Genomic DNA, 24,874 nt, shown 5'->3' with positions numbered 1-24,874 from the left:
CATCCACGCTGACTTGCCAACCCCACCTCTGGCTTCCAGCCAGCGGGAGGGGACGAGACGGAGAGAGGGTGTCTCCCCAAAGTGGAGGCTGGACTCATGACCTCCACTCACATCCTGTTGGCTATCCTATTGCATGACCACGGCCAGCTGCCCGGGGTGCTGGGAAACACCAGGGCGCCCATGTGCCCAGTGACAAATCAGGGCTCCACTGCTTCTACAGAAGGGGACAGCAGACATGGGGGGGCGAAGGAAGTGTCCGCCGCACTAGGCAAGGGGGCGTGGTGCCAGCCCCAACCATCCTTCTGCCCACCTTTCCAACCAGCTCAGCTGTTGAGGGCATCGAGCCGTTAGCAGCACTGCAGACACGAAAAGACTAGACCCTGCTCTCAGGGAACACGATTTTTCACAAACCGAAGCCCGTGGAGGATGTTTAGGGCACAGCTTTGAAGGGCTGAGCCATCCATCCAGGCCTGGGTCTCCGAGTTCTGGCCAGTCTGTCCTTGGACCATGCTGGTCTCTCTCTTGGATGACTCTCCTTCCCTGAACAGTGGCTCAGTGCGGTGCCCTTGACGTTGGCCAAGAGTCACACGAAATACACTTTCCTTTTGCTGCAAAAACAGTATTTCAGGACGTAGTCAGTGGATCACATCACTCAGCGTTCCCTATACCAAGGACCATGTGAGCAACTTTCACTTGAGTTTATTATAAGGGAAAAACTCTGTTCCCACTGAGAAAGGAGGCTGCTTCCTGCAGATAGCAACAGACCAGCTTTCCTCTTCCGCCCTGGCTGCCCGGACGCTTAATCACAGCATCTGTGGCCACTCGGTCAGCCTTGTATAATCTCTGTTTCCCGTGGGCCCAGAGTTTTAGTTCTCTGTGTTGGTCTTACTGCTATGTCTTTAATACATGCTTTAATACACGTCTTTAATACACGTCTTTAAGAATGCCTTCCGCATTCTCTCTAGAAAGAAGCAGCTATCATTAATGATAAAATAGAAAAATAGGGCCCCTTAATTGGGAAGAAAACAAAGCTGGTGGGACTATAGAGGGTAGTCCCATTGCCGTACTTGGGTGTTAGTGTTGACTCGATTTTCCCAGCAGCTGGGGCAGAAAGACGTTGGTTACAAGGCTGTCCTCAGAAAGAAGGAAACAGAGCAGTGTTGTGAGAGAAGCAAAGCAGGGAGCACTTAGCTGATGGGAGAGGCTCCTGTAATGGTTCAGGGTGTGGGCAGGAACCTGGCTACTGATCTCAGCTCCATCACTCAGAAACTGTGTGACCCTTGGCAAATCACTTAACCTCTCTGTGCGTCAGTATAATAAAATAAGAGCTGGCTTCTGGTTGCATCGCTTCGATCTCTGCTTCTGCTTTCATATCACCTTCTCCTTCTCTATGTATCCATGCCTCCTTTTCCGAAACTTTAAAAAACATTTTTTTTGTTTAATTTTTATTTTATTTTTAATTTTTGCACCACACAGCATGCGGAATCTTAGTTCCCCAACCAGGGATCGAACCTGCGCCCCCTGCAGTGGAAGCGCAGAGTCTTAACCACTGGACTGCTACGGAAGGCCCTTCTCTTCTGTATCTTATCAGGACAGTTGTCGTTGGATTTAGAGTCCACCTGGATAATCCAGGATGATCTCACTTTAAGATCCTTAATTATATCTGCAAAGACACTTTTGCCAAATAAGGTCAGATTCACAGATTCTGGGACGTGGGCGTATCTTTTGGGGGCCACCATTCAATCTACTACAAGGACTAAAGTTTGGATCTAAGCAATGCATCTCTTGTGGTGAGAACAGTCCTTAGAGAGTAGATGGGTGGGAGGGATTTTTCGGGTGGCAGGAAAGGGCTCAGTGGGCTCTTAAAAGCTCCACCTCGAAGAGGCAGCTTTCCAGGGAGCTGCCCCTGGCTCCTATGGGCGGGCTTGGTCTTCTTGTCCTGCATCTCTTGTGACCCCTCAGGGCCCAGTGGGTGCTGCGCACACACTGCTTTGGGCTGGTTAACTCCCACCTCCTCTGGTGGGGTGGGTGGGCGGGAGGGGCAGCCACATGACTCCTGACCCTGCACAGACTCACTGATAGACCCGAAGGGGCAATCCTTCCTCCCTCTGCTCACCCCTCCCAGCACAGGCCTACGCCGCCAGCTCACTGGTCAGCTTCAGTTGCTCCCTGCTCCGAGCACCTAGCACACAGCTGCAACTCTGATGGGGCACTCTCCTGCTCAAACACCTGCCAGGGCTCCCCACTCCTCCTGAGTCAAGTCTAGACCCACTCCAGGCCTGCCACTATGGCAAACCAAACTACCTGTCCCGCCTGAGAATCCAGGATTCTTTTTCTAAAATCCATCTTTTTCTTGCTGTTCCCTAAACCCACCCCTGGATCCTCTCCCTCTGGGCTTTTCCTGACCCTGTTCCCTCCTTCTGGAATGAGTCTCTTCCTTCCAGCAGCCAACCTCTAGTGCTCTTAAAGGCCCAGCTCTATGCCTCTTCCTCCTGGCAGCCCTCCCAGATTTTGCAAGGTAGAAGTGATCATTTTGTATTCCTCCTTCCCTCTTATGGCACCTCCCACTCCCCATCTTGTCCTGTTGTTGTTTATGGTCAGAACTCATTTCCGAAAGGGTCACCTCTTTGCTGGAAGGAGCCATGCCTAGCTCACTTTTGGATTCCCAGCACCTCACACAATGTTTAGCTCATAGTAAGTGCTTACTAACTATTTCTCAAATGAGTGAAACACCCATTGTAGTTCTTTCACATTAAGCTTCGGTAGCTCAAGGGGCAGAGTTCTCAGGGTAGAGCTGCATGCAGCTTCCTGGCCTCAGGGCTTGGTTTTATTCTCTGGGTGGCTGGTGTGGGGGTCAGAAACTGAAATTTCCCTGGGGGCCTGCCTCCAGGGTTGTTTCACTGTGGTCCATTGTGGGTACAACTGGGCGATAATAGAGTTGGTTTCAAACATTGGGAAGTTTGTCTAAAAGAATTCATACGTTTTAAATAAAATATTTCATATCTATAAAAAATTATAGACAAAGTTTAACAAATAGTAAAATGAACATCCATGTACCCACCCCCACCCTGAGGAAAAGAATTTGCCAGTATTGTGAGTGATGCCCCCTCACATGCATCCCCCAGTAAGGTCTCTGTTTCAAGTCTACCTAACTCCAGAATCAGGGACAATCTAACAGTGCTCAGGGACTGTATGAAGCTGTCTGTCAGAGCATCAGATTGCAGAACTCTTAAAGTCACCCGTGTTCATATAAAAAGGGCTTGGGACACACACACCCCCCCCCCCCACGCAAAGAAACAATAACGTTTTAGGGACACAGTTCTACAGGAAGCCGTCTTCTGATTGGCAACTAGATGAAGCAGGTGTGCAGTCATCATTACAGTACTCAACCACAGCCACGTGGTGGGAGGTGGGAGGTGCCTGACGTCCTAATAGGATCTTTTTTTTGCAGTTAGTCCCTCTGGGTCCCTACCAGGCGGGGGCGCCCACCTTGGCGGCACTTAAACCTCTGCAATGCATATTTCTGCCCCTAGATGGCGCCAGAGGACTGTGCCTCTTCCCACCTGCGCGGGCCATTTTGGGGAGAAGAGGCATTTTGTATTTTGGAGATGATGGAAGAGAGAAACCCTTTAAACTGAGAAGCGAAACTTTGGCAAACACTTAAAACAGGCAGTTAGTTGCTAACTCCAGCAGCCTGCTCCTCTGAGCACGAACTCTGGTTCACCATAGTGTCTGCAGGACTTTGGGCCAATGCATAGGTGAATGTAATTAACAGAGCCCAGCTTTGAGGGCTTTTGGGACAACTAAATGATTTTATTACACATAAAGTGCACTGGAACATTGTCTGGCACATAGTAAGTGCTCAATAAAATTCGCTGTTCTTTTCCTTTTCAATTTGTATTGCAGGGACTTGTCACATGACCGAAGGGCAAGGAACCCAGCATACTGTTTGCCTCTGCACCCCAAGTGCCTGGCACAGAGCAGGTGCTTAGTAAGCCATTTCTGTCTCCCCCCCTGCCCCTATCTCATGGAGGAGGGAGCCGCTGTGTTCCACGTGGCTTCAGAGAAGTCCAGGCAGGGACTAACAGGGAGGTGAATGGTGTCTGGCTAAGCTGTCCAAGCATGGGCTGGGCTTCCTGGTGAGAGGGTGAGCTCCTGAGCCCTGGAGATATGAAAGCTGAGGGCACCCGCTACACAGGATGCAGCAAAGGGGACCCTGGTTGAAGGCTGGACTTGGTGGCCCTGCCTGGTGGTCACGTTTCTAAGTGAAATGCAAATTAAGTATTGCTGAAGCCCTCACCTCCCTGAGGTTGTAAGAGAGACAGGAAGGGCTGGGGAGGCCTGAGGGCAACAGGAGAAGCTCCCTCGTCAAGGGTGGGAGGGGTGAGGGAGAGGGGAGAGAAGGGAGGGGCAGGGCCAGGTTTTTATACTCCCCACAGCATCTAGAACGTAGTGGATGCTCCATAATTGTTTACTAAATGAATGAATGAAAAGTGTTACATTTGGGGTCAGCACAGAGAAGAGGCACCTCATTCAGCCTCACCGAGAAGGCACCTTGGGGCCGGGTCTGCAAAGGCCAGCAGGCAGGAGTCAGCTCACAAAGGGCCTTGTACTATGCCAGGCATTACCCTGAGTGGTCGGGGTGGGATGTGCCTCTGTTCCAATCTGTCTGTCTGACCCTGGGTGGATAATTTAACCTCTCTGACCCTCAGTCTCCACCTCCTACTATGATAGGAATAATATAGAATACAGTATAGCATAGAGGACATGGTACAGCATAGGGTATAGTAATGATAGTAAAGGGTGTATTTGGTGTCTGGGCTGGCAAGAGGATGGAGGTCTGTGTACGAGGTGTCTGTCTGGCAAGAGAGTGGGGAGGGAGACAGTGGATGGAGCAGGCTCAGGGCCAGTCCCACCAGCCTGGAGGACTGCTGTGGGGTCCCTTCAGAGAGAGGGGTTCAGGGGATTGGCACCAGGGGATGAAGGAGCCTCGTTTTTTGTTTCTTTTTTGGCCGCGTTGGGTTTTTGTTGCTGCGCGCGGGCTTTTCTCTAGTTGCGGCGAGCGGGGGCTACTCTTGGTTGCGGTGCACGGGCTTCTCATTGTGGGGGCTTCTTTTGTTGCGGAGCCTGGGCTCTAGGCGTGCAGGCTTTAGTAGTTGCGGCACGCCAGCTCAGTAGTTATGGCACACGGGCACTAGAGCGCAGGCTCAGTAGTTGTGGCTCATGGGCTTAGTTGCTCCGCGGCATGTGGGATCTTTCCGGACCAGGGATTGAACCCGTGTTCCCTGCATCGGCAGGCGGATTCTTAACCACTGCACCAGCAGGGAAGCCTGGAGCCTCATTTTTTTGAAGGCCTCTGAGGTTCTGGGCCTAAACAGTGTGACCTTGAGGCCTGGGGAGCATGATGGTTGGAAAGGGAAGCGTTGCCTCCCGCCCCCAATTATTCGTCCTCAGCACCCTGCCGCAGACCCACGTAAGGCTCTGAGGTCTGAGACCCAGCGGGCCACGGGTGGGGGATGGAGAGCTCTCCAGAGCAGTGTTCTCATGGATGACACTGGCCACTGAGGCAGGGTGCCTTTACATGTGCCTGTCTGTGGGGGAGGCAGCATCCCTGGAGGCCCTGGAAGTACATTGGGGGCCACATGGGTGGGGCCCAGGAGCCCCTCTGATTTGGGCACTGATGTCAAAGTGGCCAGTTTTCACCCCCAGGCTGGTGAGGCCACCTAGCGCAGTGCCTAGCACTTAGTAAGTGCTCAATAAACGGAGTTAATACTATCTGTGTCCTCAGTGTGTTCTTAGGAGGGCTCTGCAGGGGACTGAGGCCCAGGCAGAGGGAGGCCGGGCAGGTAATGACAAGTACAAGAACAGGAAGGGACCCTAGGAGCAGCTAATCCACACCAAGCCCATTGAGAGTCTTGCCCAAGGATGGGTCAGAAGCCAGAGAGGGGACCAGCGCTGTAATGAATGTCCCTGCCTCCCTGCCATGTCCACGGACTCTCCAGACCACCTCCTGCTGGTCTTCATAGGATGTCACTCAGGTCCCTCAAGGCCTACATGACCAAGACAAGTCCTTCAGCCACTGTCCCAGACCTGTTCTCACCTGTAGTTCTGACCATCATCCAGCCGGTGCCAGTAATCTGGGAGGCCCATTCGACTCTCCCTTCTCCACCCAGGGCCTGATTCATCACCAAGTCCAAGGCAGAAACCCATACTCCACCCACCCATCAGCCTCAGGCCCTGCTGTTCTCCCCTCCATGTTTGTGCTAATGCGGTCCCCAGGCCCGCCCTTTCCTCTTCTCTGCTCCTTGCTCACCCCCTCCGACTTGACCCCGGGCACTCAGCGAGGTCGAGGAATGGTGGGCGGGCAGGGATCCTGGGGCACGCAGGACTCTTCTTCTGGCCTGGTGCCTTGATTGGGTCCCTGTGCCCTGCCTGTCCCACAATGGTCAGCTGGGGGCGCTAGTGCGCCACGGAATATTTTCACGCCGGCTCCGAGTTGGGGCGGGGAGACGCTGGAGCCTCTCTCGGTGGCAGCGGGGCTGGCGCGGCCGGTCTGGTTGGTCTGCATGTGGACAGTGGGGGCGGAAGCGGGGGCGGGTTTGAGGTGCGTGGGTGCGTTCCGCGGTGCTGGGTTGACACTTGGAATGTGAAGGGTGGGGCGGGGCATCAGTCGCTTACGGGCTGTGGAGGTGCCCTGCGGTACTGGCTGCTCCCCCAGGCCCGGGGACCCCGCTGTCGGGTTTCAACGATTTCGGTGAAAGTCTGGCCTCGGCTCTGCCACCCTCCTGGCCCTTACCCTGGGGACCCTACTCACACCCACTTGTGGCAAGTCTTTAGTTCTTTGGAGGGTGGGCTTTGAGATCTAATTCCCACTCTGCCACGTAGGCAGTCACTTACCTTGTTGTAGCCTCAGTGTCCCAGTAAGTAAAATGGGGACAGTAACATCAATGTCACAAAACTGTCGTGACAACTGGAGCTCCAGGTGGGAAGCACTAGCCCCCAGCTGCCACCCAGTGGCCTGAAGCCGGGTGGGGAGGGATGGAGGTGTCAGACAAGACCACCGTGAAATCACAGCCCCATCTCCTCCAAGAGGAGTCCCCTTCCGGGAAGCCCAGGCCCAGACCACTGTGCTCAGTCTCTGAGGGCATGTCCACCTCCCCTGTCCTGCAGCTTTGTGATGGGTCTTTGCCACCCCTGATCTCCTGCTTCCCAAGGGCACAGACCATCCGGCCACAGCTTTCCGTCCGTGGCGCGGCAGGCAGGAGATGGGCCTGCTTGAGAGGAGTCCTGGCTGCCTTTGAGCTGGTGCTTGAGGGACAGATAGGGTTTGCTTCCTGTCTGGAAGTGGAGCGTGGGGGCTCTCCAGGCTGTGGGGCAGCTGAGCAAAGCCAGGAGGCTGACACCACATGGCCTCTCTGGAGAGCGTAAGGGGCCAGCGTGGCCCGGGCAGGGGCAGGTGGAGAGCAGCAGGGGTCTGGTTGCTGGGATGGGTGGGTTGACTGTGGGAGTCCTGGCGTGAATTCCACGGGCAGCAGGGGAGCTGTGGGGAGACTCTGGGTAGCCTGGACTCCCGGGCGAGGGAGGGCTGGGTCCCTCTGCTGAGCACGGGAAGGGCAGGGTCAGAGCCAGTGAGAGCAGCAGGGGTGGCAAAGAGTGGGCGCCAGGCCAGAGGCGTCTGGGTCCAGACCTGGCTGGTGCCTGGAGGGACGAAGAGGAGGAGAAGCTCCTTCTCCCCTTGGACTGCGTTATAGGGAATCAGGTTGGATGACTGCAAGAGCTTCCAGGGCCGAGGTCTGGGGAGGCCCTGTCCCGGGGGGCCTGGTCCTGCCTTCCCCATCCCTGAGTCCCCTGCGTCTTCTAGCTCCCACTGCTTCCAGAGGCCCCGCACGCCCCCAGGCTTCTGGAGCGAGCCCTGGACTGGCTGAGGCCTGACGTGGGGCAAGGCAATTTACCCCCTAACCCTCCTAGGTGAGGTGTGATGAGTTACGACCTCTCAGGGTCTCCCTTGCCCACTATGGTGGGGGGCATGGAGCCGCAGCTCCTGACTGGCCCACTCAGGGCCAGGTCTTCTGACAGGGAGTGGCAGGCTAAGGAAAGGACCCACTGAGGATCGTGCTGCCACCATGGGTGCAGGGTCTCTGGGGTGCAGGGCTGAGTGGGTGAGAGAAGACTGTGGCGGCCTGAGGGGTTCGGGGTGCTTGGGCCTGCTTGAGAGGAGTCCTGGGGAGTCTTGTGACAGGAACTGCAGCCTGAAGGCCTCAGGCTAGAGCTGAGGGAGAGACCTTCTCATCTGGCCGCAGCAGCTACCTTGGTCTGGGAGGTGCTTGTTTACCCGGTGGCAGGTCCTGGCTTGCTGGGGATGCAGCCTGGGCCTGGGGGCAGGAGGTGACTGCTGATACCAGCCAGGCATCCCCGCTCCCTCTCCCCCAGACTGCAGAGGGAGGGCCTCGAACTCAGCCTACTGGGCCTATAGACCAGGGACAGGGGGTAGGGGTGCTGGCACAAGTCTCAGGGGCCTGGGTTTGACACCCTTCCCTGAGGTGTGGGTATCCCAGGGTCTGGGGTAGAGGAGTGGGCTGGGGGCGTACAGCAGTACATGCAGTGGGTTTCTGGGCCGGGTGGGCACAGTGAGCCCTTGGACTGCTCTGAGCAGAGCCCCCACCTCAGCTGGGAGGACAGGCGTGCTAGGGCAGGCCCAGAGTCTGAATGACGCCCTCCCCACCCCACACAAGTCCTCACATGGGGCCACTGGGTGCAGGGCTCATGGTACTGGCAGAGTGCTTGCCGTTCTTACTGGGGGCACGTCCTGTCCACAGCCCCTGCCCTTTTACCTCGACTCCCAGCCTGGGCATGTGGGACCTGACCCACTACCCTGGATGTATGCCCCAGCTGACACTCCAGGGCTCAGAAGAGGTCTCTGATTGTCAGAAAATGGACACAGGGTGGGCTTAATGGGGGCGGGTGGGGTAGAAGTGGGCTTGTGGAGAGCTTGGGGTTTGGGGAGCTTGGGGTAGGGTCGGTGGTGAGAGTAGAGACAGGGCGTGGGGCGCTACTGGGATGTGGAATACGGGTTAGGATTAAGGGACGGCCTGGGAAGGCAGAGTTTGGAGGAATGTTGTAGGTTTGGGGCTGCAGTTGGGCTGACACTGGAATTTCGGGCAAAAGTCTGAGAGTGGGTGCAGGTCAGAGCTAGGGTTTGGGATGGGATTGCTTCAGGCCTGAGTTTTGCAAAAGGGGTAAGTTTTGGGCATAGGGAAGCACCCAGGTTTGGAGTGAAGTCGATTGGGGGTAAGGTTGGGTACGGTTCGGACTTGGCCTTAGGGTTGGGGTAAGCGCGGTGTCAGATCCGGCCATGGGTCCAGGATGGGGGTGGGGCAAGCCCAGGTGAGCGTCTTGGTTGTCTGCCCTGTGGTGTCCTGCTGGGTCTGTCCTCTCCCTTTCTGGTGAACTGCGCTCGGCTAAGGCCTCGGCTGGAGACTGGATGCTCTGGCCCCTGGTGGTGGCAGGACCTCCTCCACTGTCTGTGCTCAGGCAGTGGCCCAAGGAGGTGGCCTTCTGCAGCTGAGCCCCAGACTCTCTAGGGCCTGGGTATTAGCTGAAGCAGGGGCCCCATGCCACACTGGGCTGGCTTGGGGTTTGGGGCTCCTCCCTGCCCGTGAAGGCCACCCACCTGCTCCCTGTCCTCCTGCCTGGGCATCTTCTCTCACTCTGGACCCTTGTCTGGGAACCTCTGTTCCTTCTTTGAGCCACTGGTGGTCAGGGAGATGGAGGGTCTTATCAGGGTGAGCCCTGGCCCCTTTCCTCACCACCCTGACTCCCAGGCTAAGGTGGGGAAACCACTCCTCACCTGGCCTTAACCAGAGTGATAGTTGGAAGGCCTGGCCGTCTCACCTTGTCACAATTCCCACACATTTCAGGGCCAGACTTGGGATCCCAGGGTCAGGCCTGTGACTCTGCTGCCTGGGGTGAGTGAAGTCTGGGGGCCCAGAGGTGGGCTGATGGTCCTGGTCTAGACCCGAGACCTGTCTGTCAGTCAAGGTCCTGTCTGTCAGTCAGCTGCGCCCAGGCATGCCCTTAACCCTAACCCCTGACCCCAAGCCCCCTCCCTCCCTCATCAGTGGGAGAGGCTGCCTCTGCTTTCCACTGCAGATCCCTTGGGGTGGGACCAGCCTGGGAGGCATGTGGGTACCTGGCTGGGTGTGTTTGCGTGTGGCTCATCCTGGATGCCGAGGCTCTGAGTTGGTGGCTTTGTTCTCCCACTGGCTGGGTAGGGTGCATGCCATAGCCCTGAGTCACCAGGGTGTGGCCCAGCGGGCCTGGTGGCACTTTGGACACACACACACACACACACACACACACAGTTGTGTGCACAGATGGCACTGGGGCCAGGACATGCCGACCTGGGGGGCGGAGGGCCCTGCCTGGCGTGGGCCCTGTTCTCAGTGCTTTCTCCCCGGTGGTGCTGTGAGCCCCTCCTGAGGTGCTCCTCGGTGACCAAGTGCCCTGTAGCCCTGGGGCTCCGTCCGATTAGGGCCTGGAGGGGCTGAAGTGGTTTGGTGTCCGCAGACACAGCCAGAGACCCTGGGGAGCACACTGACCCTTCCTCAGCTGCCCAGTAAAGGCCATTTGCAGGCCATCATGTGCTACTATCCAAACTGTCAGTCCAGCAGGCCCTTAAAACAACTCCGGGAGGAGGAAACCATCACTCCCACTTTACAGAGACAAAACCGGGGATTAGGGAGGCTCATAGATGCCCAAAGTCACAGAGCTATTGAGAGGCCAGCCGGCCTTAAAGCCCCTCACCAGGTGTTCAGTGGGGCCTGCCCTGTGCCAGGTGTGGGACATCAGTGATGGGGGCCTGGCCCCGGTCCTCCACTTCCGTCCAGTTTGTCGCTGGGACCCCCGGACACCACTCCTCACTCAGAGCCAGGCAGGGGGCCCACAGGGCCTGGTGAGTGAGCAGCCCTGTTGCCCCTCCCAGCCACTGGCCCTGGGTCCTGCATCCCTCCATGCCTCCGAAGATGCAGACAGACATGGCCCTGCTGGACTCCCGGGCAGTGCCCAGCCTGCTTCCTCTGGGCAAGAGGCAGGAGGCCCTGGGCCCCTGATGGGCAGCTCCCTCCTTGGGGAACCAGGCCTCACTGCCCTCAGGGAAGGATAGAAAGTGCGGTTCCCACACAGCCACCAACCTCCCGCCTCCTGCCCCCCACCTCGCCCTGCAGGTGCTGTGTGTGTGTCTGGGTGTGAGTGCGAGAGGGCAGGAGAGCCAGACTGGCTGTAAGTCAGAGGTGAGGGGGAAGCAGCGCAGGTTAAGCGCAGGTAGACAACCCCTCCCCCCCCACCTGGAGGGGCGAGGGTGGGAACCCAGGGATCGTGGTTCCCAGGCCAGGCTTGGGTCCTCAGACGTGCCTGTATGCTGTCTGGCTCTCTCTGACAGGCCAGGGGGCTGCTTGGGACCCTGCTGCTCCCAGGGAGGGCTATTCAGGTGTCCTTGGGTGGGTGAGTAGGCACAGCTCCAAGAACAAGCCTCAACTCCTCCACCCACAACCCCACCTAGTTCGGTCAGAAGCTGTTTGAGGGAGAAGAGAAAGTACCTTACAAGGTAACAAATGCTGTCTGCCAGGTGGAGGCCAGGCTACCTCCCTGCTTCCGGGCCTCCCCGCCCTTCTCAGGAAGAAGCTGGCTTCTGCGGTATCCCAGTCCTGGCCTTGAGCCCAACAATGCCCCCCTGGCCTCCATGGAGACACTGACACCTTCTCCAGACCCGGGTAAGGGCAGCTGGAGTCGCGGAGACCTGGCCCTCCCCTCCTGGGAGGCAGAAAAGGCAGTCAGGGCTCAGAGATGGAGCTCACTGCTGTGTGACCTTGGCTAAGGGAGCTCTCCTTTCCAAGTCTCAGTTTCCTCCTCTGCACATTTAGGGAGGTGGGCTAGGGGTCGTGAATTCCCCCAAGGATCTTAAGCCCCATGGAGTGTCCCTTCACTTATAGACTCTTAACAGGCCAAGGCCACACCGCACAGCCCTGGCTCCCTTCTCCAAGCCCAGGAGACTTTGCTGGGCTCCCTTGGCAAGGGCCGCCCTCTCTGTTCAAGGGAGCTGGGGTTGCAGGGCAGTTCTCCTGGTCGGTTCTCCAGGTGGGGCGGTCTGGCTCAGCCTGCCTAATTCCCAGCGAGGGGGCCTGGTGGAGACGGCCTGAGGAAGCAGGTGCCCCCTCCTTAGACCCGTCTCCCTGTCTGTAAAGCTCGCGACCAGCACCTCCTTTGAGAAGCAGTCCTTCCCTGGAAGCCCCCAGCCTACCCCCTGGCCATACTCTCCCCAGCCCTTGAGTGCAGTGTGTTTTGTATCTTTCTGTGCTGGTCATCCTGTGTGTGCCAGATGCACCATCTTGGAATTTCACCCTGGGGATGAAAGGTGAGAGCGCCGACTCCATGCTCCCAGGGCAGTTTTCCAGCATTATCTCATTTGACCCTAGCAACTGCCCCTCTGCCAGGACACTTTGGCAAGTGAGTTCAACAGAGAGGTTACACAGCTCGGTCAGGGCAGAGTCTGGAGGCAGCCCCTGCTCTGGCCCTGGCCCCCTTGTGGGCGCGGTGAAGGAAGGGAGTGTGTCTTCCTGTTGGTCCTAGAACAGTCGGAGCTGGGAGTATCCTTGGATATTATCTAGTTCAGCCCCTCACTGTGCAGCTTGCGGAACTGAGGCCCAGAGCCGGGACTAGAGCCTGGGACTCCTGACCCCCAGCCCCGCCCCATTTGCTGGGCACAGGCTGTGCGCCCTCCCCACTCCCTCCCAGTATGGCTGGGCCTGGGCCTGGGGGTGCACTGGGTTTTGTGCTGGTGAATGCGTCTCGGTGGCCCAGCTGGGAGAGGATAGGGTGAGGGCCAGGTCCCAAGCCTGTGCTGGGAGCGGGCGGGTCAGTACTCCTGCATCAGAACAGAGGGTGGAGGGGGAGAGAGAGAGGCCTGGGGCAGGGCTTCTCCATCAGTGATTGCACAGAGGTTTTCCAGGAAGCTGATGAGGTAACTTCTGCTGTGAGAAGAAAACAAGGCCAGACATGTGAGAATGGCTGAACCTTGCTGTCCTATTCCCAGCCTCCCCTGCGCGGAGCGGCCCTGAGAGGTCTTCCCCCAGCCCTCTACCTTGGTGTAGAAAGGACCCTCCTATAGCCCCTTGGTGACAACCCTTCTTGAAAGCCCTGGGGATCAGGGAACCCCTCAGTCTCTTGCCAGTTTGGAATTCAGACAGTTCTAGCAGGAAGTTCTGCCTGGTGCCTGGCTCTGGTCTCTTCTGCTGTGTGTTTAACCCCCTCTTTTCTTGTCCTGTCCGCTGGAGGGTGTGACCGTCCGGTGCTCAGGCCACAGTAAGTTGGAGGTCAGGACTGCAAATGCTCTCTCCTGTCCTCCACCTGTGGGGTTTGGGGAAACCCGAGGCTCCATTCTGAATCCCCACAGGGATGCCCTGCTCCTTGCCCCTCCCCAGCCAGCTGGCCTTGCCCTCGCCTTTCACACCTTGTGTGCGCTCCCCTCTCCTGGAAGAGAACCTGCTGCCTCAGGTTCTGTCCTTGCCTCTGCATCTGAGCTGGTTGCCAGCATCTTCTCTGCGTCCCACAGCAGCCTGTCTTTCCAGTGCCTTGGGCAGTGCCTGTCACCAGTCGGTGCTCAATAAGTGTTACGAGCTTGTTAAGGGCAGCTCTTCAAGTACATGCTGAAAACCATGGTCAGCTGACTCTTCCTGATTTTACAGATGGGAAACTCCAGGGTAGGCCCTGTAGGTCCAACCCATGGGGACCTTTGGTTCATAGGGCTCTAATGGGGGATTCTGAACACATGTGAGCTTGGACTAGCTTTCTCTTCTGGCCTGTATGCTGGTGCCAGGCCCTGAAGAGGGTTAGGGGGCAGAGGAGACTGCCAGGCCTGTTCACAGATCATCACCCCCTCCTGCCATGGACTCCTCTGGGCCTGGACCAGGATCTATCAGGAAGTTCTAGAAGCCAGGAGGGCCAGGGCGTGGGAGGCAGAGGGCACGGTTCCTCCCAGGTCCTGGACTCAAAGGGGGGCTGAGAGCAGGGTCACAATCTGTGAACAGCTGTTCATGCATTTAGTGAGCACTTACTGTATACAAAACCCCACATTTGTATGGGGTCTGACGTGGCCTTAGAAATGACCTCTTCCCGCAGCTCAGAAACCTGAGGCGTAGAGAGGGTCCTGTGCCACCCTGGGTCGCACAGCGGTGCACAGTGGCTGGGACTAGGGTCTCTGTTCCTTCCCCAGCACCTGCTGCCCACAGAGCTGCCTGAGGATGGGACACAGTGGCGGCGGAGGGGGCTTCAGCGGAGGGAAGGACAGGCAGTGCTCAATGTCCTGAAGCACAGCTGCCAGCGCGCGGCGGTGGTGGGCGGGGCGGATAGGAAAGCCACATGAGCCTAGACCTGGGAACATGGAGTTACTGACAGTCACAAAATGTGCGTGTGTGTGTGTGTGTGTGTGTGTGTGTGTGTGCGGCAGGGCAGTGCAGCGTTTGTTCTGGGCAGGCTTGTTAAATGTATGATGTTTATAAAGCAGGAAGAACAGTGTTCGCCCATAGTAATCGCTACATAAGCATTTTGCTGTTGGTATTTGAGGGGTCTTAGAGCAGGCAGGCAAAGACTGGGTGGACATTCCCGGCTGGGCTGTAGGCAGGAGGAGGGGTGGGCATCAAGGGTAGCATGACAGGTGTGCTTGGAGGGTGTGTGAGCAGCTCGGAGTCAGGAAGAGGGGGCTCCAGCTCTGCCCACTTTCTGGGCAAGGGGAGTCCAGAAACTGGAGGCCACTTCTGCAGCCTGGCTGTGGGGTGTGCAGAGGGTGTCGCTGGTGTGGCCTAGGGGGTGTTGGGTGTTTCCGGGCTTGCCGAGAGGCTTGGCAGGTAAAAGACGGTAGAAGGCAAGGCCTCTCTACCATGCTCTGGCTGTCCCCTCTGCAGGACCCCCAGCAGGAAGTGTTTGATGAGTGACTGATCGGGGTAGTGGGACCCGAGAGGCGGTGCCTTCTCCCGGACCTGCATCCACCTGCGGCGGCCGCCAGGGGGCGGGGCCCGACCGGCTTTGGGAAGCTTCTCCTCCCCTGCCCCGGGCGGGGCGCCCTTGAAGGCGGCGGGACTCAGATGTGGCGTCGCCGCCCGCGTCGCGTCCCGTCCGGTCCGGGCGGCCCCGAGCCGCCTCCCTGCCCAGACACGCCGACCCGCGGGCGGGCGGCCACCAGGTGTCGGCGCCGCGAGAACAGAGGTTTCGGAGCCCCTCCCCGGTACCTGGCGCCACACCGGGTCCTGTCCCCGTCGGGCGCCGTGGGGGTGGGCGCGGAACAGTGCGGGAGACACAGATCCTGAGTTCCTGAGTCTCCAGGCCCAGGGGACCCCCCCTGCCCGCAGCGGCATGACATACCTGCTCTGATGGTGGGTGGCTAGGGCCCTGGGCCACCCCTCTCCGGTGGCCTCCCCCTTATCCTGCTGGAGGCAGCCAGAGCTGTGCTGGAGTCCCGGCTCTGGGCTCAGTTTGCCCATCTGTAAAAGAGAGCGACGACCCTACCTCCCAGTACTGTCGTGAGCGCTGACCCATAGGAGAGGCTCATGGACAGTGGCCCGGGACAGTGCTAAGGAACGTCCCTGCCCACCTCCCCAGTCAGACTGGCAGCTCCTCCAGGGCAACACTCCCCAGGGAGGGGCCTCGTGGTCGCCTGCACCCCACCCCATCGCAGAGGGGCAGGCTCTGGCAGTGTGGGGTGGCGGAAGCAGGGAGAGCACAGATCCCATTGCAGGCTGACAGATGGGTAAACTGAGGCTCAACTTCCCCCCATGAGTTAGTGACAGAAACAGGACCAGACCCAGAGCCCCTAATTCCCAGTCCAGCGCTCTTTTCCCATTTTCTTATCTCCACATTTTCGGGGGTTTACAACTGCAAGGCCGCAGTGGTGGAGAGGGTATGGGTCTCAGAATATGTTCAGGGTCCCCCTTTCCACACCCAGGCCTGTTTGTGGTCACACCAGTGACCCCTTCATTCTGGCATGCTCTAGGCCCCTGGAGTTCCAGAAGGGAGCCTGTCTGGGCACTGATACTCCTGTCAGCCCTAAGGCTTAGCCCTGGGAAGAAGCCTTCTGAAGCCTGCTCCTCGCAACAGAAGATCAGCTGACTTGGGGGTGTGCATCCCCTCTATCTCTTTCTACCCGACCAGTTAGGCAGTCCCAGGACACAGAGCAAATCTCCGAGTGGGAGATTTGCTAGAGCCCCGGCTGTCTCCAAAGAGGGTGGCAAGGCGTCAGGAGGCCCAGCTCCACTGCGGGCCTAGGGCAAGGCCCCTCCTCTCTCTGGGCCTCTGTCTCTCCATCTGTAAAATAAGGTGGTTGGCTACACTTCTGCGGCTGGGTGTCACCCCTGGGATGCCTGTGCTACTGTCATACAACCCTACACCTGAGGTTTGAGGTGGCCCTGACCTGTTTTGAAGGGACCTGGAAGGGGAAGGGCCTGGGTGGGTTGCACCCGCTACCTTTGGGCCAGTTTACCAAAGAAAGGGGCTCTTACTGTCTGCAGTATGGCAGTATGTACGCCACTGTCACTGTATGGAGTGCGGCAGTGGTTCCTGCCAGGTTCTCCCTGCCCACCTGGGGGTGAAGACAGGCAAGGGGAAGAGTCCCAGTCACCCCTTTGGGGCCTGATAGTTTGGGGGCTTGGCGATGGAAAGGCACACTTTCAAGGGGTGACCTGCTGTGTGGTCTGCAGAGCCGGCCTATGAGCCCAGCTTGTTCTCTGCTCTGGACCCAGGTGAGGGAGCTCCTCTCCCTACCCGCCCCGGGGAACTAGGGTGGCCATGGGAGTGGCCTGGGGGGCAGGGTTTTGTGAGGGGACTTAGAGTCCTTGGGAAAGGAGCTCACAGGGATACTGGCCAGCTTCCTTTTCGCAGGAGGCCAAGGGGGGGCATGTGTGTGTGTGGAGGGGCAGGGCCTGCCAACTCTCACCCCACCAGGGGTATAGTCTCAGCAGCCTTGGGCTTGTGAGGAGATGGAGAGGGGGTGTCAGGCAAGCTGGAGAGCCCCAAGGGGGACCCCAGGCTCCCTCTGTGTCAGGGAGGGCCCCTGCAGCACCCCTAACTCACTGTGGGCAGGGCAAAGCCTATGGTGGATTGGAGGGTGAGTGGATCCCTAAATCCTCCATTTTGTACCCCAACTGTCTGTGGCCAAGAGGGAGAGGGAAGGCAGCAGGAATGCAGGAATGAATCCTGGGCAGGCCCTGTCCCAACAGGCTGGGGTGGGAGGGCCAGGCTCCCGTGTGGGCCCACGCCCTCCTCAGCACAGCTCGTAGCTAGGCAGCCCGCACAAACAGCAGGAACACAGAGCAGCCCCGCGTGTGTGCACGCGTACGTGCCTGTGCTGGGGGCCTCCTTGCCTCAATCCCTAGATGGGAACCCTTCTGGTTACCCTATAGTCACTGTCACACGCAGGCCTGAGGATGGGGGTCTGTCTGCTGCCACTGCTGAGCGCTTACTATGTGTCGGGCCTGATCCATTCATTAGCTCCTTTAACCCTTACAACCCGATAGACAGGCGCCCTTATTACCCACTTTATGGACAGAGACACTGAGGCTTTGAAAAGCTGCACACACAAAAGATCACGGAGCAAGAGAGTGGTGAAGCCAAGCCAGAGTTCAAACCGAGGTCTTTCTGTCTCCAGAGTCTAGTTCTCCTCCAGGCACGTGTAGACACATGAGTATCGACTGAGGGCTGTGTGTGTACCCAAGCGTGCAGTTGTGGGCTTTGATGGCAGACCTGTATCCGTCTGTGTTTATCTAAGGACGCCTGCTTGTAGGTGTGGATACCCACGGGCACATCTGTGCATATATGTTCACATATACGGCGCTCGAGTGCACACCGCTGTGAGCCTGTGCATGTCGTCCTCTCCAAAAGCTGACCTTGTCCTGCTGCTCACCCACCTCCTGTCCCCTTCTCAAGCTCCTGACTAAGTGCCAAGATGGGATGTGCGATGGCCTTGTTGATGGCACTGGGACTTCTGAGGATTTGGAAGGAAAGCCATTTTGGGGAGGGATATGATTGGCAAGGGGTTGGACAAGAGGAAGACGCAGGGGATAAGAGGGATTAAGGCTGGGGGTGGGGATCTTCACCTGGGTTTTCTTCAGTCCCAGGCAGGGGCAGAGGACCTCTGTGGTCTGGCCCCGGGAGCCCCGGTCCTGCCCCTCCCCCCTGGCGTTCTCTACCCACCTCTCTCAAGGCTCAGACCCCCAATACCCCGGAAAATGCTCCAGGGAGCCTGCAGGAGAGTCCCAGGGCCGGGAGGATGCATCTGTGAGGTCTGTGCCCTGTCCCCTTACTGTGTGTGGCAGGCAATCCCCCCTCAATCCAAGATGGGACTCCCCTGTGGTTCCTGGGTGTCGGGGAACTTCTCATTGCACCGCCCCTTTGCAGCGACGCCCTCGGGCTCCCGCTGGCCGTGGACATGCAGGCGGAGCAGCGGGCGGCTGGGGGCGCTCGGGGCCCGCGGATGGAGATGCGAGGCAGGTCCGCCGGGATGGGAACCGGCCGGGCGGGGGTGAAACACAGGTACAGTCCCCCCAGCAGGGCGGGTGGAGGTGGGATCCGGAGGACCGACCTTGCGCCAGGAGGGCCAGATTCCCAGTGGGACAGAAATACACCCTCTCCACGGAGGGTCAGACTCCCACCCCCCCCTACCCAGAGACTCACAGACCCTCAGAAGGACAGGCAAAGGGACGCCCCCTCCCCCATCTGGAGCCTTCTGGGCTGGTGTTCGAGGGCCCTGGGCGAGCCAGAGGGAGCTGGGCGGGACCCACTGGCCTGACAGGGTGTGCTGGGCCTCTGTGGCAGTAAGAAGGGGGCGAGGGCCCTGCAGTCAGACAGATTTGCCGTCTGATTTCCGTTCGGCCTCGGGGTGACCCTGGGCAAGGCATTCAAGCTCTCCTGAAAAGGGGGCGATGTCTGCTAGGTGCCCAGCACCGTCCTTGACACACACCTTGGCCGTGGAGCCTATTACAAGTTTCCGGAGGTTCCCTCACGGTACGTCTGCACATTTCTTCCCCAGATCTTTAATGAGCACTGAATGCCAGGCCCTTTTGTGAGACCCTCTGGGTGCAGTGATGAGCATGTCACACAGGGTGGCACCTGCCTCCAGGAGCTTAGGTTCTAATGGGGGCAGGTGTCCTACGGCTTGTCCTTTGATTTTCCAAAATGGAAATTACGGGGTAAAAGAAAGGCTGGCAGAGAAGGCTCTTTCTCTCTTTCATTTCTTGTCAAATACTGGGCTAGGAAAATTCCAGATTTAACTGTTCTGCTCTGGTCCTCTGCCTCTTACCACAGAAGTCAGGATCTGACTCTCCATCCCAAATGCTCCGTCTCACTCAGTTGAAGCTGGAGTCCAGTAATGCCCATGAGGCCGGGCACAGCCTGGCCCCCAGCTTGACCAGTCTCCTCCCATTCTCCCCCTTGTCCCTCCACTGCTGCTGCTACACTGGCCTCCTTGCAGGTCCTCAAACATGCCAGGCAGGGTTCTGCCTCAGGGCCTTTGCCCTTGCTGTTTCCTCTGCTAGAAGGCTCTTCCCCAAGCATCCATGTGGCTCTCTGCTTCACCCCTGTCTGGGCTTTGATGAAATGTCTCCTTCTCAGTGAGGCTTTCCCTGACCTCCTATGACTCCCCCCACCCCCGATATTCCCTATGCACACTGCGACTTAAGTTTTCTCCATACCATTTATTATTGCCATCTGGCCAACTATATCTTTTATAACATGTTTCTTTCTTATCTGTCTTTCCCCATGAGAATGTAAACTCCATGTGAGCAGGGGTTTGTTCATGCTCTCTCCCCAGAGCCTGCAACATGCCTGGTACACTGTAGGCGTCAATAAATATTTGTCAAGTGAATGCTGAGTGCTGGCTCTGAGTGGCACGCATCCCTTGGTGATGGGGGCTGATGACAGGGGTGTCCCTGACTTTTAGGCCTCAGCTGGGCCGCAGCTGCCATAAACCTGTCAAGGGCTGGAGGACAGGGGGCGGGGAGGAGGAGACGGCAGGAGTGTTCTGGTTCTTTCTTGCTCTCTTTGGGACAGGAGTTGAGTGGCTACGGTAATATCCACCAAACTCTTGTGCCTTAGTTGGGAGAGGGAGAGGCAGGTTTCTCCCTTTGAAAAAAATTATTATCGTACAAAAATATACCAATCAAAGTGGGGGAGGTGTTGCTTCTCTCTCTCTCATTCCTCCCCACTTCCTCCCTTTCTTTTTCCCTTTCTTTCTTTCTCTCTCTCTCTCTCTCCCTTTCTCTTCCTTTCTTTTTTTCTTTCTATCTTTCTCTCTTTCCTTTTTCCTCAACTACCCGCCCCATCTCTAACAACCACCAATCTGTTCTCTGTTTCTGTAAGTCTGCTCTTCTCGGATTCCTCATGTAAGTGAGATCATACAGTATTTGCCTTTCTCTGTCTGACTTCTTTCACTTAGCATAATATCCTCAAGGTCCATCCACGTCGTCGCAAATGGCAAGATTTCCTTCTTTTTATGGCTAAGTAGTATATATACCACAACTTTATCCACGCGTCCACAGTTGGGTACTTAGGTTATTTCCATGTCTTGGCTGCAATAAAGATGAGACTGCAGATATCTCTTCAAGATAGTGATTTTGTTTCCTTCAGATAAATACCCAGAAGTGGATCATATGGTAGTTCTATTTTTAACTTTTGGAGGAACTTCCATACTGTTTTCCACCAATTTACACCAATTGTGGCTGCACCAATTTACATTCCCAGCAGCAGTGCACAAGTTTCCCTTTTCTCCACACCCTTGCCAACACTTGTTACCTCTTGTCTTTCTGATGACAGCCATTCAGACAGGTGTGAGGTGATATCGCATTGTGGTTTTGATTTGCATTTCCGTGATGATGAGTGACGTTGAGCATCTTTTCATGTGCCTGTTGGCCGTCTGTATGTCTTCTTTGGAAAAATGTCTATTCAGTTCCAATGCTCACTTTTAAATTGGATGATGATGATGGTTATTATTGTTATTTGCTAGTTTTAAAACGTTTTATTGGGGTATAGTTGACTTACAATGTTGTGTTAGTTTCAGGCGTACAGCAAAGTGAATCTGTTATACGTATACATCTATCCACGCTTTTTCAGGTTCTTTACCCTTATAGGCCAGTACAGAGTAGAGTTCCCTGTGCTATACAGTAGGTCATTATTAGTTATTATTGCTATTTGCTATTGAGTTATATGTGTTCTTTACGTAGTTTGGATATTAACCCCTTCACGAGGATATGATTTGCAAATATTTTCTCCCATTCCGTAGGTTGCCTTTTCATTTCGTTGATGGTTTCCTCTGCTGTGCAGAAACTTTTCAGTTTGATGTAGTCTCACTTGTTTATTTTTGGGAGATGTTTGTGTTTCTGAACAGAGGGTTCCAGCGGGGGTTTGCAGGGGTTACACATTCTCCACCAGGACGCACGTGCAGTACATCTTCTGGAAGCCCACATGGGCCTTGGCCACCTCATCTGAATAATCACCCGGTCTTTAAGTGCCGACTGTTCCCAGTAGAAGGAAAATGTTTTACCCATCCGTTCCCTGCCCCACGTGCAAGAACCAGCCCCCTGGGGACTCCTGGGTTTGGGTAGGGCCACCTTTTCAGCCCTAGGGATGATGTCGCCTCAGTGTTTACTAATTTCTAGAATACCTCTGCTTTCCTCCTTTGTTCTTTACACCTTCAATACCCACACTTTCAGTTCCTTGCGTTGAATCCTCTCTGTTTGAAATGCCTAGCCTGGTTTCTCCTTTCCTGACCAGATCCCAGCTGATACATTAAAGAAGGGAAAGTCAACAGACAAAGCAGGTTGTGCTAAATGCTCTGAAGAACACAGGACAGGGTAATCGTGAAACAGAAAATAGAAACTAGTGTGCAGGTAGCGGGGGTGAGGGCTCTTTTACATGGGCAGGTCTCTCTGAGGAGGTGATGTTTGGGTTGACAAATGAGAAGGAGCCACACCTGGGGGCTGAGTATTCCAGGTGGGATCAGGGTCTCTGAGGCCTGCGGGCTGCGGCAGCCTCTCTGTGGAAGGTGCTGAGCCGGCCCCTGTGGACGGGCGATGATCGGGGGCGTGGTGGTGGGGAGAGGAGATGGCTTAGCCTGTGGCCCCAGCTCTGAGGGCTCAGCCCCGGGAGCCTCTGAACATTGAGGCCTGAGATTTGCGCTAAATGTGCGGGGATCTGGGTTATGGATTCAGCGCTGGGAACCGCATACCCCCTCCCTGCTTCCCGCCTCACCCTCCCCAGGGGAGCGGAAGCCTCTGCAGGCTCAGGCTCCTAAGACGTGCTGGTCTCGCCGCGGCCGGCAGAGGGCAGTGGTTGCCGAGGTGCGCGCAAGTCGGGCGGGCGCTGACCTCTCGCTAGCGGAATGTGGGCGGTCAGCTTCTGCCGGGAACGGGACGGTTGGGCCCCTCCCCTCCCCTTCCCTTCCCTTGTCTAATCCTCAGCCGCCCTCCAACAGATCTCTGAGCCCCTGGCCTCTCCTTGCGGGGTTGGGGGGAGGGAGATGCGAGTGAGGCTGGGCAGATCTTGCCTAACCACTCCTGGCCAAGTTCCAACTCCATTGGGATAAGGGGAAAGGCTCCCACAGTTAGCGTATTTGCTATATTGTTATTTTTAAGCGTTCAGCATGTACCAGGCACAGCGCTAAGTTCTTTTATCTTGCACCATCTCTTCACACCAGATCTACGAGACAGGTACTCTGTCTCCCAGAGCTTGCCCAAGACCACACAGCCTGAAAACCAGGATTTGCTCTGCTGGCCGCTTCTCAATTCCTCTGACTGCGGCCTCCAAGGAGGGCGTGTTGCCCAGGGAACCGAGGTGAGTATGCAGGGGGTGAGCAGAAGGGGACCATCAAGGTGCTGACCCTGAGGGATCTGTAGCAGCACTCATCTACTCCTTTATTTTGCAGATGAAGAAACAACTCCAGCGTTGCCCGAGGTCCCACGGGGATCAGTCACGTGGTCGGCCACAACAGAGGGTTCCCCAATGACAGGGGACCATGAGTTGGATCCTGGCCAGAAGCCAGAAGCCCCTTGAGGGCAAGGACCCCATTTTGCCCCATTCCTCCCTGCTGTACCTAGCACAGGGCACGGCACATAGCAGGTGCTCAAAAAGTCCTTCACGAGTAAATCTTGCATCCCTCGGTCGCTGCAGTCACCTGCCATTCATGCCGTCATTCATTTATTCAGCATTTAGTAAGCGCTGACTGTGTGCTTGGCACCCTACTGGGCGCTGGGACGCACAGTCGAATAAGGCACAGTGCCTGCCCCTGTTGGCTTATCTCCTGGTGGGGGTTTCAGGGGTTACCCCACGTTATGACCCGTGCCCCCATAGTTTTCCTCATTCCTCTGCTCAGCCTGGTACTGGCAGCCTGCTCCACTCCCGCCCCCAGGCCATTCTCACTGCCTTCTTCTTTGCCAGACCAGACAACCCTTCCTCCCAAGCCGCCTCCCTCCCCTCCTCCAGGAAGCCCTCTTTGACTAAGTCCCCCAGCTGCTCTGCAGGCCCCAGTGCTGAGGTCTTGAGCTCTGCCCGGGTATCTCTGGTTCCGTCTCTCTGTTTCTGTTTCCCCCCATCAGCCTCTGGAGCTTCCCAAACACAGGGACTGCCTCCCCTCCAGCTGTTTTTCCTCAGGCCTACATAGACCAGAAGAGGCAGGAAGGGAGGTCGTGTAGTCAGCTCCCAGCACACAGGGCCTGCCTTAGGCCCTGGTCGCGGGAGCCCCTTAGAGGAAGATCTCTCTGCAACTACCAGGGCACTGACTTAGTCTTGGCCCAAGACCCCTGAGCCCTGATCTTCCACACTGTGCCTGGGGGCTCAGGCTGGGCACCAGCTGTTGGGTACCTACTCAGCCCCAGCACCCTTTGTGTTTGAAGATGGGGACCTTCAGTCTGCACTTCACCAACTCCCGGGCTTGGCCATTTTACTGTCCCTGTGGCAGGTAGTCTACAGGTGAAAAATGGTTCCAGGGAACCAACTTGCTGCCTCTTATCTGCTGGGTGACCAAAGTTACAGTGCTAGGCTTCTCTGGGCCTCTGCTAATGATACCTGTCCAGCCCACCTCACAGGTGGTTGGGAGGACCAGAGACCAAGGAGCCAAGCCCAGGTAGGGGCTTATTTTTGTTGTTGTACTCAGAGCAGGGGTTGTGCCCTTTTTTTTTTTTTTTTTTTTTTTTGTGGTACGCAGGCCTCTCACTGTTGTGGCCTCTCCCGTTGCGGAGCACAGTCTCCGGACGCGCAGGCTCAGCGCCATGGCTCACGGGCCCAGCCGCTCCGCGGCATGTGGGATCTTCCCTGACTGGGGCACGAACCCGTGTCCCCTGCATCGGCAGGCGGACTCTCAACCACTGTGCCACCAGGGAAGCCCCAGGGGTTGTGCCCTTGGCTAGGTGTTCACTGAATCACTCTGGAGCCAGGAGTGGGAAGGAGGAGGAAGGAGGGAGCTTGCATGAGGAGGGGGAGTCAGACTCCAGCCTTCCTGGCAACTCATCAGGATCCTCCGCTGGCAGGAGCGGGGCAGGAGAGTGTCCTCGTTTGGGTAGGGAAGTCATTATTTCCCTCCCCTCTGTCCCTCCCTCCCTCTCTGCACTCCTCCTCCTCTTTCTCTCTCTTTATCCCTCTCCCTTCTCTCTCTGTCTTTGTGCACTAACTGTTCTCACTCGACTTGCCAGGCATTACCTTCGCACCAGGGACGCAAAGGCTGAGGAGATATGCCCTTCCCTTCATGGGACTTTTAGGCTAGGAGACCTCGGTTGGGGAGGTACATCATTCATTCATTCTTTCATTAATCTTACTTTTATTGAAAACCTGCTACGGGTCAGGCACT

General features: G+C 56.8%; 1 protein-coding gene across 2 annotated transcripts in view; it reads left to right on the top strand.

Moving 5' to 3' along the window:
* The window catches only part of SMIM41 (small integral membrane protein 41), a 43,021-nt gene extending 19,811 nt beyond the window's left edge, over positions 1-23,210 (top strand). Inside the window, exons 1-3 of one of the 2 annotated variants that reach the window (XM_032646569.1) lie at positions 11,686-11,768; positions 22,730-22,866; positions 22,958-23,210. In XM_032646569.1, the coding sequence (XP_032502460.1) occupies positions 11,738-11,768; positions 22,730-22,866; positions 22,958-23,038 (249 nt within the window). In that variant the 5' untranslated portion in view covers positions 11,686-11,737 and the 3' untranslated portion in view covers positions 23,039-23,210. Of the gene's footprint in view, positions 1-11,685; positions 11,769-22,729; positions 22,867-22,957 lie in introns of those variants that run through there. The other variant, XM_032646566.1, reaches the window with a different exon arrangement.
* The last annotated feature ends 1,664 nt before the right edge of the window (positions 23,211-24,874 follow it).

This window comes from Phocoena sinus, chromosome 10, assembly GCF_008692025.1.
Source record: "Phocoena sinus isolate mPhoSin1 chromosome 10, mPhoSin1.pri, whole genome shotgun sequence".
Classification (NCBI taxonomy): Eukaryota; Metazoa; Chordata; class Mammalia; order Artiodactyla; family Phocoenidae; genus Phocoena; species Phocoena sinus.
Note: the sequence above shows the minus strand (reverse complement) of the source record. Positions and strands in the feature narration are given on the sequence as shown.